At 39.2% G+C, this 16,299-nt stretch overlaps 1 protein-coding gene across 1 annotated transcript in view; it reads left to right on the top strand.

Moving 5' to 3' along the window:
* LOC136885014 (guanylate cyclase 32E) overlaps positions 1-16,299 on the top strand; it is a 355,176-nt gene that overhangs the window by 300,091 nt on the left and 38,786 nt on the right. The window contains exons 11-13 of the mRNA XM_068230059.1: positions 5,622-5,818; positions 11,408-11,587; positions 14,233-14,337. Coding sequence (XP_068086160.1) covers positions 5,622-5,818; positions 11,408-11,587; positions 14,233-14,337 — 482 coding nt within the window. The remainder of the gene's footprint in view (positions 1-5,621; positions 5,819-11,407; positions 11,588-14,232; positions 14,338-16,299) is intronic.

Below are 16,299 nucleotides of genomic sequence, written 5' to 3'. Positions count from 1 at the left end.
GTAATTTGTACTCCCTGTAGAATGTTACAAACTAGATCGAAAATTCACATATGGTAAATTCACTGAGACAGCTGTACGACGGGAACAACTTGGACCAAGAAATTGTGTCAAATTTCCCTGTAGACAAATCAAATGCTCGTCAATATGCTTTTGAATAAATGGAACAAAGATTGATAACAAGTAATACTTATTTGCATCTAGTGAATTGTTTTCCAGAGACGTCTGGAATTTGGAGCCGACGAGTGTAGGAAGTGCGGAAACTGACTCAGAGCCTATGACAGTTCTCTAGTATGATGAGATAAAAGAACCTTCTGTATGGCTCTCAGTCATGGCCATCCATCAGAACTTCACATCACAGCCTGCACGGTTGTTAGGTAACATCGCGTCACACACTTTGTACCGCTAATTTCAGATGACCCCCGACATGAGACTCCCAGAGCAAAACATATACCCTCAAAGGAAAGCAAACACTCGTAAGCAGTTGGAGTAACCATAAAGGGTTTGTTTTTGTACAAGAAACAGATTTGCGCCGCTATAAGCTGTTGTACAGCCATGTGGCCTGCATGTACTAGAAATATACGTGATTAGCGTGAAACGTTCTTTCACGAAATCGCTGCCTTTCGTATCAGCTAGTTGCTCAGACAGACCTCAGTCCATAATTAAAATCTGCGGACTGTACAGATTCTTTTTTTTTTGCTAGGGGCTTTACGTCGCACCGACACAGATAGGTCTTATGGCGACGATGGGATAGGAAAGGCCTAGGACTTGGAAGGAAGCGGCCGTGGCCTTAATTAAGGTACAGCCCCAGCATTTGCCTGGTGTGAAAATGGGAAACCACGGAACCATTTTCAGGGCTGCCGATAATGGGATTCGAACCTACAATATCCCGGATGCAAGCTCACAGCCGCGCGCCTCTACGTGCACGGCCAACTCGCCCGGTGTGTAAGAACTCGAACCCGATTCTCTAATGAAGGCAGCTAACCGTTCGAGTACGAATAATATAGTGAATCAGATTCATCACTACGTCCTGAAGGTTTTCGTCCTTATTACAATATATTTTGCATGTTTAATGATTACAGCGTGAAGAAGAGCCATCCGCCCCACTAACTTCACTCTGTGTACAATTACTTCAGCGGAGTGAACTTTAAAATTACCATACTAGGATCATTTTTCTCCCCTACATAATTGGAATTCCGGATTGGAAGTGTCTTGTAGAGTGTTCCTTTAACTACTTCGCGGTTAATTTAGAGTGAATACAGAAGAATGCGAAGTCTTTCGACCTCAGTTCTTGAATAAATTAATGGGGCGCGGAGGTTAAATGATACAAGCAAAGACATAGTGTAATCATTACTGTTTAGGCATTTATAGTCTATAATGCAAACTTACTGAACCGAGTGTCCGGCTCCATGGTTAAATTGTGGCCTTTGACCACAGGGGTCCCGGGTTCGTCAAATCAAAAGACTTCATCTGGCGAACCGAACTTGTCCTGGGACACTCCCGGCACTAAAAGCCACACGCCATTTCATTTCACTGAACCAAGTGACAAGTATACTGCAGTCCGAACAACAGCTTTGCTATGAGGCTTGCATGAACATTAGGCGCGCCGCCTATCATAACCACTGGAAGTTACGTCACTCCCGCCGGAACGGCGGTCTAGACGGCACTTCCTACCACGTCACCCTGACAGAGTCGCGTTGAGTTTTTGAAATAATTTGCGGGGAAAGCTATTCCAGTTCGAATTGGCTCCCGGACTAAATTGATTCCCGCTCTTGCCAGTATAACAGACTGTCTACGTTATGTACGTCTAAAATGTTATTGGCGTTGTACAGAACTTCGGCCATTAGGTTTTTCTTTCTGTTGTTGTTTACTTTATCTTCGAGCTTGAAAACAGCTGCAGTGAGTATGATATGGAAATTAACCTTCCCAAGACTAAAGTGGTGTCAGAAGGGAAGTATCCTTAGATCATTGCAGGTATTTACGATGTGGAAGATAGTAATTGAGATTGTAGAAAGGTGCAGCAAATATCTGTACGTTATGTCCATATGACGACGGTGGGATGTGAGCAGGAAGGAACAAACCCTATCCTTAATTAATGCCTCGTGTGGAAGTGGGAAACCACGGAAAACCATCTTCAGGGCTGCCGACAGTGGGGCTCGCTCGGTGCAGCAAATCTAATGCATTGAGCTCGCAATTGTGATCAACAGTATTCTGTAAGAAGGTGGTCAGCTCCCAGACGAAACTATCTTTACATCGGTCTGTTTTCAGACCAACTTTGTTCTACAGGAGCGAAAGCTGGGTGGACTCAGGATACCTTATTCATAAGTTGGAAGTAAGAGACGTGAAAGTAACGAGAATGATTGCTGGTACAAAGAGGTGGGAACAATGGCAGGAGTGTACTCGGGATGAGAAGACAAGGATAAGTTACTACATATAATTTTGAAAAATATTTGTTTAATGTCAACCTAGTCAATACTTACAATTACCACTATTGTGGTTAAATGATCATAAATAATTGAAAAATCGTGAACATGTTTCGCCCTTCTTAACGGGCATCATCAGCACTATGAACAACTTTAAATATAATAGTTACATTGAAGACTGTCTTACAATAATCAATCATATAAGATTGGAATAAAATGTGACATTAAAAGTTGTTTTTGATACCATTATTAAAAAGTTATAAGTAAATCTTATAAACAACAAGTTAAAACAATTGTAGGTCAATCTCATAATCTAGTCTAAAATTATATATGTATATAATATATATATATATTATATGTATATATAATATATATATATATTAACATATATATTTTTAGACTAGATTATGAGATTGACCTACAATTGTTTTAACTTGTTGTTTATAAGATTTACTTATAACTTTTTAATAATGGTATCAAAAACAACTTTTAATGTCACATTTTATTCCAATCTTATATGATTGATTATTGTAAGACAGTCTTAAATGTAACTATTATATTTAAAGTTGTTCATAGTGCTGATGATGCCCGTTAAGAAGGGCGAAACATGTTCACGATTTTTCAATTATTTATGATCATTTAACCACAATAGTGGTAATTGTAAGTATTGACTAGGTTGACATTAAACAAATATTTTTTAAAATTATATGTAATCACTGTCGTTAATACGGACCAAATATGAGATTAATGACTTGTAAGGATAAGTTAGGAATGAACTCAATGGATGAAGCTGTACGCGTAAACCGGTTTCGGTGTCGGGGTCATGTGACGCGAATGGAGGAGGATAGGTTACCTAAGACAATAATCGACAAAGTCATGGAGGGTAAGAGAAGTAGATGGAGATCTAAATGACGATGGTTAAGCTGAGTTTCTAATCATTTAAAGATAAGAAGTATAGAACTAAATGAGGCCACAGAAACAGAGGATTATGGTGGAGGGTAGTAAATTCACAGAGGTTTGCAGACTGAACGCAGAAAGGCATAACGGTCTATAATGATGTACATATCAATGTAGTTGTTTTTTACTGTTCACTTTTTCTGTAGGTGATATTTTATATAGAATATAAATTAAAGTATCAACAGAACGAGGAAGTGGCACTTGGTTTTGGTCACATACTGACAGCTTCCATTCGGGAGAGAGTTTGTTTGGACCCGGCTGTCCTGAAGATGGCTTTCCATGGTTTCCCGTTATCAAACCAGCAAATGCGGTAGCTGTACCTTAATTAAGGCCACGGCCGCTTTCTTCCCACTACTAATCCTCTCCTATCCTTTCGTTGCCGTAAGGCCTATCTATGTCTGTGTGACGTAAAGCAAACTCTACGAGGAATAAACTCACACACAACACCAAATTCTAAATTCATGGGATTATTGAAATTCGAGTTTTAAGATCCACAGCAGTTAATTGTACGGGAGATTTTATTCACATTTCCAACACGAAACTTGAGAAAAGTAAGTCAGTAGAAGTTAATAAGAAAAATACAGACCTATGTATTTCCTGGTTTCATCTTCAAATGACTTTATTGAAACGGTTTTAATACATTTCAACCATAGCTTAGTAGTCGCAGTACTTTTGATAAAGCAGGTGAGGTGGATACAGTGCTGTTAAGCCAGCGTAAACACGGGAGACCGAGTGTCATCCGCCTTGATAATAATTACTGTAATAATATTCGGAACCTTCCTCAGTATATTCTAGCTACAGCCACTACAGCCTTCCTAATGCCTTCCATCGGTCAAATTAGATTGTTACACTGTATTTCATCGTCACTCTTAGTTACGAACAGTCAGCACCACGCGTCACACGAAGCATCTCCTTTCTACCTTGCATCCTCTATAATTGGAATAATTTTTTGCTAGCGAATGCTTTCTTTCAATGATCTCGTTTTGTGCCTTCAATGAAGCAAAATTGTAATAATCTTATTCGAATCAGATTTCATCCACTTCAAAGAAAAAGCGAAAGTCAAAAGATCAGGCATTATTTTTATCAAGCCAGGTTCGTAACAAGGGAGCAGATATTTTAGACACTTGAAACCATCTTGAACGAAGTATTCAGGTTACGTCACCCGCCTCGCGTGTGTGTACAAAAGTTTGCATAATTGAGGGGCCTAAGCCCTCTCTCCTATTCATAGCCGTAGCACCCAACAATTGACAATGTACCGTATACGAAACAGCAGGACTGAATTTCCATATGAAAAATGTCACTTGTATTTACCACGATTTCAAGAAAGGCTGCTGAAAGGAGTGTAAAGACTGGATAAATCTAGTTCTTTATTGTGGACTCTTTCGTTATTCAATTTGCAAATCTCTACTTAACAAATCTCATCATGTTTCCGAAATTCCAATGCCATGTTCATTTCTTCTGCTTCCATTTTAATGACCAGCCTGCTAGGTAATCTACACTGCTCCTGCCTGGAAATCAGGTGTAGAACGTTCTCCAGTGTTGGTCTAGCACGCGCTGAGGTTCGAGAATAAACAAGCCACTGGCGGCTCCATGTTAGAGACCCAGGGGAAATAAAAACTCGAGCAGGCAAGCAACAGGTGTTCTTCTCCTCCTCCAATATTGATCTCGTAGGCTGCTCCTCCATCCTCTTCCTTTCTGTGTGCGTCATCCCTAACATCGACAAGCCGTACAGCCGTGAAATTCGACAGACAAATTCAAATTCCGAGCACTGTTAAACCTTTACAGTATTTTAGTAGAGCTCCTTCACACGAAGCCATTACAGCCGCGCCATCAGTGGTTTGGTGGCGTATCTCTTGACAGCATTATCATTTTCCTCGCCCCGTCAGCAACCTTCATCATAACAGTCTCAAAATGCAAGTAAGAGAGTAATAAACAACCGCTAGTAATACACTTTATTTTTCCTGAATTTTAATGTTTTAGAGAATGAACATTTTCCTATCATTCTTTGTTTCTCTACATGTTCCGTTTTCGTTCATTTCATCTTTGATCCCTTTCTTTATCTCCCATTTTTATCAAAACTATTCGATAAAGTATTTTCCGATTAGTGGATTTCTTCGTCATTCTCATGTATGATAGATTTTCTCCTCTGCTTTATTTATTTATTTATTTATTTATTTATTTATTTATTTATTTATTTATTTATTTGTTTATTTATTTATTTATTTACCTGATGTCTTCTTCCAGCTCACACTAGAGAGATAATTGGGGGTGTCGCTGGAGGCCTCGCCCTCGTCCTGGCCATCGTCTCGCTCGTTCTTTACCGCAACTGGCGCTACGAGCAGGAACTGGACAGCCTTCTGTGGAAGGTGGACTACAAGGAAATCCAGATGAACGAGGAAAACAACGGGATCAGTAACTCACTGGGGACTAAAATTACTAAGGTAAGTAGCATATCCTCGTATTAATAGTATTTACAGTTGGGCACATTTTCTGGATGTATTCGGAATTCATAAGGGGCTGCCTGGCCAAGATTCGAATCCCTGTCAGGAAGTCGTAAAATTTAAGAAATGAGATTTTCACTTCCGGAGGTGCATGTGGCCCTGATATTCACTCAGCCTACACCAAAAATGAGTACCAGGTTAATTCCTGGGGACAAAGGCTATCCACTCTACCCCATCAAGTGCCGAGGTTACCAATAGTGGAAGCCTTCACCTTCCACCACTCCCAGGGCCTTCATGACCTGTCCGGAGATGACTTTGCTTTTATTCGGAATTCATAAACTTGCTACTGTATTGCCGAAAATATCTGAGAGTACTTGGATTACTGAGTGACGCTGCCGTATTAACATAAGTGCCGTTCGGCTCCATGGCTCAGTGGTTAGCACGCTGCTCTTTGGTCACAGGGTCCCGGGTTTGATTCTCGGCAGGGTCGGTAATTTTAACAATCATTGGTTAATTTCGCTGGCACGGGTACTGGGGGTATGTGTCATCTTCACGACGCGCGGGTCGCCTACGGGAGTCAATTCAAAAGACCTGCACCTGGCGAGCCGAACTTGTCCTCGGACACTCCCGGCACAAAAAGCTATACGCCATTTCATATATCGTAAGTGCCTGGAATCTTAGGCAGAAATACGTACAGTCTTGCCTGCACATCGGTTATGCTATGAGTGTTGCATAAACACTAGGGGCACGACCCATTAGAACTCCTAGAATTTACGTTAGCCTCCCTGCATTACGGTACAGCGGGCTACACCACACTTCCAAATAATCAAATTAGTTTACATTCTTAACCTTTTATTTCCAAAATTCGTGATCTACTGATCTATCATCATCATCATCATATTCATTTATAGGAAGGGGAGTTAGGGATTGGAATAACTTACCAAGGGAGATGTTCAATAAATTTCCAATTTCTTTGAAATCATTTCGGAAAAGGCTACGAAAGCAACAGATAGGGAATCTGCCACCTGGGCGACTGCCCTAAATGCAGATCAGTATTGATTGATTGATTGATTGATTGATCATCATTTTCTTATCGCTTGCCCCCCAGTGGACAGTCTCCACTTGATTCCATTAAGTGCATCGTTTGGAACGAGTTGAACATGGCGCATGTCTTCTTGAAGGCGATCAAGCCTCCGTTTCTTGGGCCGACCTCGTGGCCTATTTCCAGATGGCGTTCATATGAAGTCCCCTCTGTACAATAGATGTACAGTAACCACGCATTATGAAATTTAATGAGAAAAACGTAAATTCTAAGGGTTCTGGTGTGCCGTGTTCCTGATGTTTACACAAAATTCTTAACAGAACCTTTGTGCACGTGGAAACAGTTGAGATGTGGTTTTGGAGATGATTAAGCCGAAAAAGCTGGGCTGAAAGAGTAAGTAACACCGTAGTACTGAGAAGTGCATCAGACAAGGATAGAAAATTAGGATGAAATTTTTCGGACACTTAATGGCACACACCAATGTCATTTGCAACGTAATGAAACGGAAAATTATTTTAAACATGGTGTGAAATTTCCCTATTGCCAAAATCAAATGATCACATATATATATGTGTGTGTCTCTCTGTCATGGTCATCAATAAATGGTTGCTAATTTGACATGACCACCAGCTATAAGACATAGCTTGGCGGTTGCTAGGTAACAATACTTTACATCAAAGCTTGCACGGTTGCTATGTAACAATACTTTACATCACTGCCTGCCCTGTTGCTAGGTAACAATACTTTACATCACACCTTGCACTCTTACTAGGTAACAATACTTTACATCACACCTTGCACTCTTACTAGGTAACAATACTTTACATCACACCTTGCACTCTTACTAGGTAACAATACTTTACATCACACCTTGCACTCTTACTAGGTAACAATACTTTACATCACACCTTGCACTCTTACTAGGTAACAATACTTTACATCACACCTTGCACTCTTACTAGGTAACAATACTTTACATCAAAGCCTGCACGGTTGCTAGGTAACAATACTTTACATCACACCTTGCACTCTTACTAGGTAACAATACTTTACATCACTGCGTGCACGGTTGCTAGGTAACAATACTTTACATCACACCTTGCACTCTTACTAGGTAACAATACTTTACATCAAAGCCTGCACGGTTGCTAGGTAACAATACTTTACATCACACCTTGCACTCTTACTAGGTAACAATACTTTACATCACACCTTGCACTCTTACTAGGTAACAATACTTTACATCACACCTTGCACTCTTACTAGGTAACAATACTTTACATCACACCTTGCACTCTTACTAGGTAACAATACTTTACATCACACCTTGCACTCTTACTAGGTAACAATACTTTACATTACACCTTGCACTCTTACTAGGTAACAATACTTTACATCACTGCGTGCACTCTTACTAGGTAACAATACTTTACATCACACCTTGCACTCTTACTAGGTAACAATACTTTACATCACACCTTGCACTCTTACTAGGTAACAATACTTTACATCACACCTTGCACTCTTACTAGGTAACAATACTTTACATCACACCTTGCACTCTTACTAGGTAACAATACTTTACATCACAGCCTGTACTGTTTGCTGGGTTACACTTCCATCATACGTATTCGAACAACACCTCAGCTCTAAGGAAGAGAGCGACCAAGACTTCCATACATAAAGAACCTCACGATTCTAGTGAACTGCAGCTCCTATGAGGAGATGAATATTCTGACAATGGATAGAGAAATTAGCTTCATTGGTAAGGCATAGGACTTTTTAAACGATGCTCATGAGATGCGAACTAATTATTTTCAAAAACTAACGTTTATTGTGGATTCATGCCACTGAGTCTGAGCATTAAGGTGCAGAGTCTGAATGTGAAGTTACCAGTGGAATGTTACTTACAGAAGCTCATCAATTAGAGCGACCATTCTCAGTTAAGAACAAATTCTCCCTAATTAGTGTCTTGTTTGTGAGAAACTCAAAGGTGGTAATTAAGATAAATCCTGACGACACCCACGCTACCTCCCTGAGGAGAGCGAACTTCGTTATTTAACTACCTCCTTGCCTAGGAGACATTGTAAATAAACGGTGAATCTTTATGACTCCGAGTTTAAGATCCTAATGTCTCTACACGATGTTTCGAAAGCTAGACAATCGAATGGTGATGTGGGGATTATAGAATGTTGGATTAAGGCTTTAAAATAGAATGCTTTTAATTAACACTTTGAAAAGGATTATTCCGTTCTCTTGATACCTACTCTTGTTGTAGATTTCCGAAGCTTAAAATATAATCATTTTACGATATTAAATTATTTTTTGAAAGCAGTTACAACTAAAAATAGAAAAGTTAAAACATAATTAATTTTTGTTTCGTCAGACTCGTTGGCAAAATGATACCTTGGATTCATGGAGTCCCGGGTTCGATTTGCAGACGGGCCAGGAATTTAGCCGCGTCTGGTTAACTCGTCCTTCTCGGGAACTGGGTGCTAATGTTCGTTTTGGTACAAATAACTTCATTAACGCACAGCTCACTACTAACCACAACTGAAGCAGGCTGTATTAAATACATCATTCCATATGTGGTCGGAGTCAGATAGGGCATCCAACCGTAAAACTTGATCAAATCCACATTTGCTACACGTGTCACACGTGTGGAAGATGTGGCAGCTTGTTCTGTCGCATTTAGTGAGCCCACCTGCATTTGAAAGTTGTTGTAATTCTGTTTTACGTCAGTACATAGAGAATTTTAGAACATCGGTTTTGAAATGAGCGTGTAAAACGGTAGTAAATGATCCCAGCATTTTGTTGACCAGCCTCAATTCAATAAAAGTTGTTAAGAGTGTTGACAATGATGCTGAAATAACAGGCAATGAAATATGGGCTCGAATTGGTGGATAGAACGGAAAAGTTCAGCGAAGTCTCGCGTTCATTGCAATAGCATGAACGGTTTATGTCCGGCTCCGGACTAACTGGCCTTTGGTCACAGGGTTCCCGAGTTCGATTCCCGGCAGGGTCGGGAATTTTAACCATAATTGGTTAATTTTAGTGGCACGAGGGCTGTGTGTCGTCTTCATCATCACTTCATCCTCATCACGACGCGCACGTCGCCTACGGGTGCCAAATCAAAAGACCTGCACCTGGTGAGTCGAACTTGTCATCGGACACTCCGGACACTAACAGCCATACGCCATTTCATTATAACGATGTATCAGTGGAGTTCGGGTGAAACAGTTTACAATAAATTTCTTGGAACTGGCAACCTTGAATGAGGAGAAATACAATAGTGCTACCTTCTTAGTAGTAGTGCTGACCGGAATTATTGAAAGAAAGGAAATTGAGTGTGAATTTAAAACAACTCAGGAACTCCATGTGACTAAAATGCTAAATTCCTTGACATGTTTTTAAAAATCTGATAAAATTTCCTTTGGGAAAATCGAGTGATCATAAATACGTCTCTCAATAAAATGTGTGGCGCGATGTTACCTAGCAACGATGCAGGCTGTGATGTGAAACATTGAGGGATGTCCATGCCAAACAGATCGGTGGTGGTGGTGGTGGTGGTGATTATTGTTTTAGAGTTTAAGCTGTTTGCTTTACGTCGCACTGACACAGATAGGTCTTATCGCGACGATGGGATAGGAAAGGCCTAGGAGTTGGGAGGAAGCGGCCGTGGCCTTAATTATGGTACAGCCCCGGCATTTGCCTGGTGTGAAAATGGGAAACCACGGAAAACCATCTTCAAGGCTGCCGACAGTGGGACTCGAACCCACTATCTCCCGATTGCTGGATGCTGGCCGCACTTAAGCGACTGCAGCTATCGAGCTCGGTGATTATTGTTTTAAGAGGAAGTACAACTAGGCAACCAGCCTCTATATAACACTAATCAGAGAGAAAATATTGCAAGGGGTTCCGACACTTCGAAAAATGAAGGTATTGGCCAAAGGAAGACAAGGGCGACGAAGGACTTGAAAATGAAAGACTCCCTAGCCCTCGCAAACCTGATAGCGTTGGGGTCAGAAAAGTACAAGAGTTGACCTAGGAAGGTCGGATAGGATAGATAAAAGTGAGGAGCCTGGCACAAATAAGTGGAAGCAATGCTAGGACTCAGTTAAGGGCCCCGTGGTCGCCAACATACGCTCCAACGTTCATAGCCCCTGGGGCCCCTTTTAGTCGCCTCTTACGACAGGCAGGGGATACCGTGCGTGTTATTCTATCGCCCCCCCCCCACAGCCTGTGAAGCTCCCAAGGTGCTGTTGTTAGGTAACATGGCCTCACACAATTTGTTACATACATTACTTCTTTACACATATTTTCGGATGACTCGCAGTTGTCAACAAATAAATCGCAGACTGTATTACAACAGAATAATGAACGGGACAGTAGCCATGAAGTTGTTAAGAATCATTTTACATAATGCATTGCTATTTTTTCTATGAGTGTAGATTGCTTTTATGATCCTGAAGTGTATATTTCTTTCCGTTGCGGATTTTCTTTGTGTTCCTCTAACGACTATTGCTCATTTTCTGTGTCTACCTCAGGCTATCCATCCGCTGATCCGTACAAGCCAAGTGTCCCTGAGTTCCAACCCAGACGCAGACTTCCGATATTCGGCCATCTACACTCAGATAGGCATCTACAAAGGAAGAGCCTTTGCCATCAAGAAAGTCTACAAGAAATCTATCGACATCACACGGAGCATGAAGAAGGAACTGAAGATGGTAAGCATGAAACTTCAGTTAGTGTAATATTTTTTTAATGACCGTGTTGAATATTGTTATCTATCTGTATATATAAAATAAGAGATATGTCTTTACATTGGCCAGAATGTATAAAGAATGGTATTTCTGTATCGTCGTGCCTACAGTAACAAGGAAATGCACTTTTTAATTTTAATGTTAATTTTCCGTCATCTTTGTATGTATGTATGTATGTATGTATGTATGTATGTATGTATGTATGTATGTATGTATGTATGTATGCACACGCATCACGAGAAAATGGCTGAATATCATTTAATGCAAATCGGTATGTAAAGTCGGGGAGTGATGCAGGATAACCTATGCTATAAATAATTGTATTCACGCCGAGTGAAATGGTAGTTTAGGGGAAGGACTAAAATTCAATTCTCAAATATTTATTTTAGGTCTTATCGATAAATACTGCATAAGTAAAGGTATATAGAATTAAATTTACTATACATTTCTAGTACAGTTTTACCATATTGGCTACGATAACAGAGAGATTCGTGAATGTAGATGCTCGTTGCTAAGTCCAAACACGAGAAAGTGGGTGAAACAAATCGAATGAAAATCAGTAAGTAATGTCTGAGAATAAGGTGCTACAGTCTAGGTTATGAATAAGCTCATTCGTCGTAGTTTAGGGTAAGGTTCCTAAAATGTAACATTTTAAAGACTTATTGTTCCTATCGAGAAGTATTACATATTCCAGTCATTGACAGTATTTCTTATACAGTTCCACCGTACCGACTATGGTAATAGAATTCATGAGTTTAGAATTTTGTTGCTTAGTTCATATCAACGCCGAGCAGTGCTAACATGGAAATCATTTTTAATCGTGTTGACTGGCGATTGTCTTAAGACGTAAACCGGTGTCGACATCTGTCCGTATCAACAAGCAAAAATGTGAAGATGATTGTAAACTATGACAAAAAGTCGTTAAGGAACAATCGTTTGAAGAATAAGACAACAGGGAGACATGAAAGTAGGAAGGACTGCCTCTATATTACATGATGTAATATTCCACAGTCTGAAGAAAACTGAATGTCAAGTCCTACAATATGGAAAGCCCAAAAAACTGATCAACAATAACATAACACTGACCATTGTTGTGATGTGTGCTGCCAATGATCTCCAATAGATGGGATTACTGTTGCGTCCCGAGTAAAACAATCTGTCTGAATATTGGCGGAAAGTAGCTGAGGACAGCTAAATGATTGTCCCGTCAACTACGGTAGATATTCATTTTAGTAAAATAAGCAATTATTTTAAGTTCAGAACATCAGTAAGATGATTACTGTGTGGGGTGATTTGCTGTCACTCACTTTATAAATGGTTAATAAGTGATAATTTATTTATTTATTTATTTATTTGTTTATTTGTTTGTTTGTTTGTTTGTTTGTTTGTTTGTTTGTTTGTTTGTTTGTTTGTTTGTTTGTTTGTTTGTTTGTTTGTTTGTTTGTTTGTTTGTTTGTTTGTTTGTTTGTTTGTTTGTTTGTTTGTTTGTTTGTTTGTTTGTTTGTTTGTTTGTTTGTTTGTTTGTTTGTTTGTTTGTTTGTTTGTTTGTTTGTTTGTTTATTTATTTATTTATTTATTTATTTATTTATTTATTTGTTTATTTATTTATTTATTTATTTATTTATTTATTTATTTATTTATTTATTTATAGCCGTTTGTAATAATTCACTTTGTGTCTTATTTGTTAAAACTCTAAAGTCTGTCAATAACTGATCCATTTGTTTGTAATGTCCAGTCATAAATACATTTTTGTCGGTTTTGAAAACGGCACTTAATTGCCGACATTCCTCTGTTGCAACATATTCAGTGCTAGTCACTCAGTTAGTTGGTTGCTCATATGTTTTAGTTGTTGTTAGTTATCTAATTGTTTGCCATGTATTTAATTTTGTTAGTTGTTTTGCTAGCTCTTATGTATGTATTTATTATCTTGGTTCGTAACTTAGTTTGTTATTTGATTTCTTAATGAGCCTGCCATTTGTTCTGTTACTTTCGTTGGTGTGTTGACTTGAAAGTTTGATAATTATTTGATTTCTTGGTTGTTTTGGTACCGGTAGTTAATTCAATGGTTGTGTAGAATACAGCTGAAATTCGCCTTCTTGACAAACAGAGTTTTTAATGGAGAAATTTATAACATGACTTTTTCATGTTCTACTAATTTTAAATATATGACCTAGTCTACCGACCAAGTAGATCTGCGGTTTGCGTCATGTAGCTGTGAGCTTGCATTCGAGAGATAGTGGGTTCGAAGCCCTGGAGATAGTTTTCCGTGGTTTCCCATTTTCACTCATTCTGTGTTAAATAAGGGCCATGACCGCTTCCTTCCCCCTCCTAGCCCTTTCCTGCCCCATTGCCACCATAAGACCTATCTCTGTCAATGGTACGCAAAACAAATTGTTTAATAAGACCTAGTCTGACGTGTTCTTATTTACTGTATTTCCTTACTCAGTAATATTCTGCAATAAATCATACCTTGTCGCTGTAGCGTAACTGATATAAATGCTTTCTGATTTATTGTATAAGTAGTAATGGAAAAATTACTTATCATTGTGTAGTGATCACCCGTTAGATTTACGGTGAATGAACTGATAATTTCTTCCTTGGTGTTACAGATGAGAGATCTACGTCACGACAACCTGAACGCCTTCATCGGAGCTTGTACTGACCCCCCTAACATCTGTATAGTGACAGAGTACTGTGCCAGGGGCAGCCTCAAGGTAGTAATAATATTATCTTAAAATCGAAAAATAAGGCACTAATTTTAATAAATAATGTTATTGGCTTTACGTCCCAGTAACTACTTTTACTGTTTTCGAAGACGCCGAGGTGCCTGACTTTAGTCCCGCAGGAGTTCTTTTACGTGCCGGTAAATCTATTCACACGAGGCTGACATATTTGAGCACCTTCAAATACCACCGGACTGAGCCAGGGTCGAACCTAGCAAGTAGGGTTCACAACCGTGTGAGCCACTCAGTCCGACAATGTCTAGTTTTGAACTAGAGTTTTGATAAACCGGAAGTGTTAGGAAGAAGAATCATGAGAAAAATCTTACGTACAATGAACACGACAGAACAATGTAATAATTAATAAGGAAAAACTCAGATCAGTGAGATGAAGTTGCTGAGGAGTATGGTAGGGAAGATAAGGAGAGACGGACTAAGAAATGTTGAGGATAAGGGTAGAAAAATTGAGTGATAGGATGGAAAAGAATAAATTGGAATTGTTTGGTTATGTTATGAGGATGGAGGAGGGAAGGATACAAAAACAAGTGTAAGAGGATAAGATGGATGGAAAGAGGGCAAATACGGAGGCCCAAAAGAAGATGGATAGAATATGTGAAGAACAGTATAAGAAAAAGAAGACAGGACTGGAATACAATTACTGAAGAGGAGTGGTGAAAAAAGAGGCGACACTCCGTTCTGACAGGAGCTGGACAAGAGGAAAGGAAAGTAATGATGAAGGGCATATGCCAGAACAAAGAAGATATAACAGAAACAATAAGGAAAAGAAGATTGCATTTATTTAGCATATCTATAGAATGGATGATAACATATTTACAAAACAGATAGTCAAGTACCTTCGGGAGAAAAGGTCAACAATGAGCTGGATACAAGAGAATAAGAGAAGAGGAAACTATAGAAAGAGAGATTTTAAAAGAAAGATGTAAGATTGGTACGATCCCAAGGAAGAAAGAACAGGAAACTCGGTCTAGAGTGGTCTGAGGAGAGAAGAAGAAAGCATAGTGTAATGATGAAGGAATAGTGGAAAGAAAAAAGAGGAAACAACAAGGAAGGGTGAACTGGAATTGGGAATAGGTACCTAGCAGATTTCGTCGTAAATTATTATTATTATTATTATTATTATTATTATTATTATTATTATTATTATTATTATTATTATTATTATTATTATTATTATTATTATTATTATTAGAGCCCGGATGTTTAGGCATTGATAGGACAGAATGTGAAATCAATGAAGCGAATAACAAGGTATATTCTGTATTGCATAACAGTTCTGCTATGAGATTTGCATAAACTTTGGGAGTAAGGGCTGTTTGAACCGCGAGAAATTATGCTATTCTCGCTACATTACTGAAGAGCGGGTTAGGCGCCCCTCTAGTAATTACATGCCGGTACCTACTTATTGTCACATAATCAGGTTGAGACTGAAACAACTCACAGACCGACAGATGTATCTAGCATTGTTACCAGCGGGCTCATAATTGAATATACAGCAATTTTCCAGAATTACCTTATTCGCCAAGATAACGATATGAACTTCATATTTTGGCTGGAATTACCGTACTGCCTACACTTGTATTACAGTCGTGGGCATTCAGAGTGGTGATAATGCTAAAATTATACGGAGAGATTCCATCAAGATAGAAGATACATTGTCTGTGTACCGAACCCTACTTTTTAGATCGTGGAGAATGGAAAAGTGGCATTGTGTTACCACAATCTGTGGGAAAGTTATTGAAAACCTGAGATGTACTGACGGAGCCTCAGAAGCTGAAATGATCAGTCTCGTTCGCAGAGTTGAAGAGGTTAGCAACGAAATGGGCTGACAAATTAATGGAGAGAAGAGCACAGTGATGACCATCAACAGGTCTGCACTGCCGAAATGTTAAAAAAATAGTAGCTTCTATGTTCATTTCCCGGCGAATTCGTGGTTCT

This window comes from Anabrus simplex, chromosome 13 (assembly GCF_040414725.1).
Source record: "Anabrus simplex isolate iqAnaSimp1 chromosome 13, ASM4041472v1, whole genome shotgun sequence".
Taxonomy (NCBI): Eukaryota; Metazoa; Arthropoda; class Insecta; order Orthoptera; family Tettigoniidae; genus Anabrus; species Anabrus simplex.
Note: the sequence above shows the minus strand (reverse complement) of the source record. Positions and strands in the feature narration are given on the sequence as shown.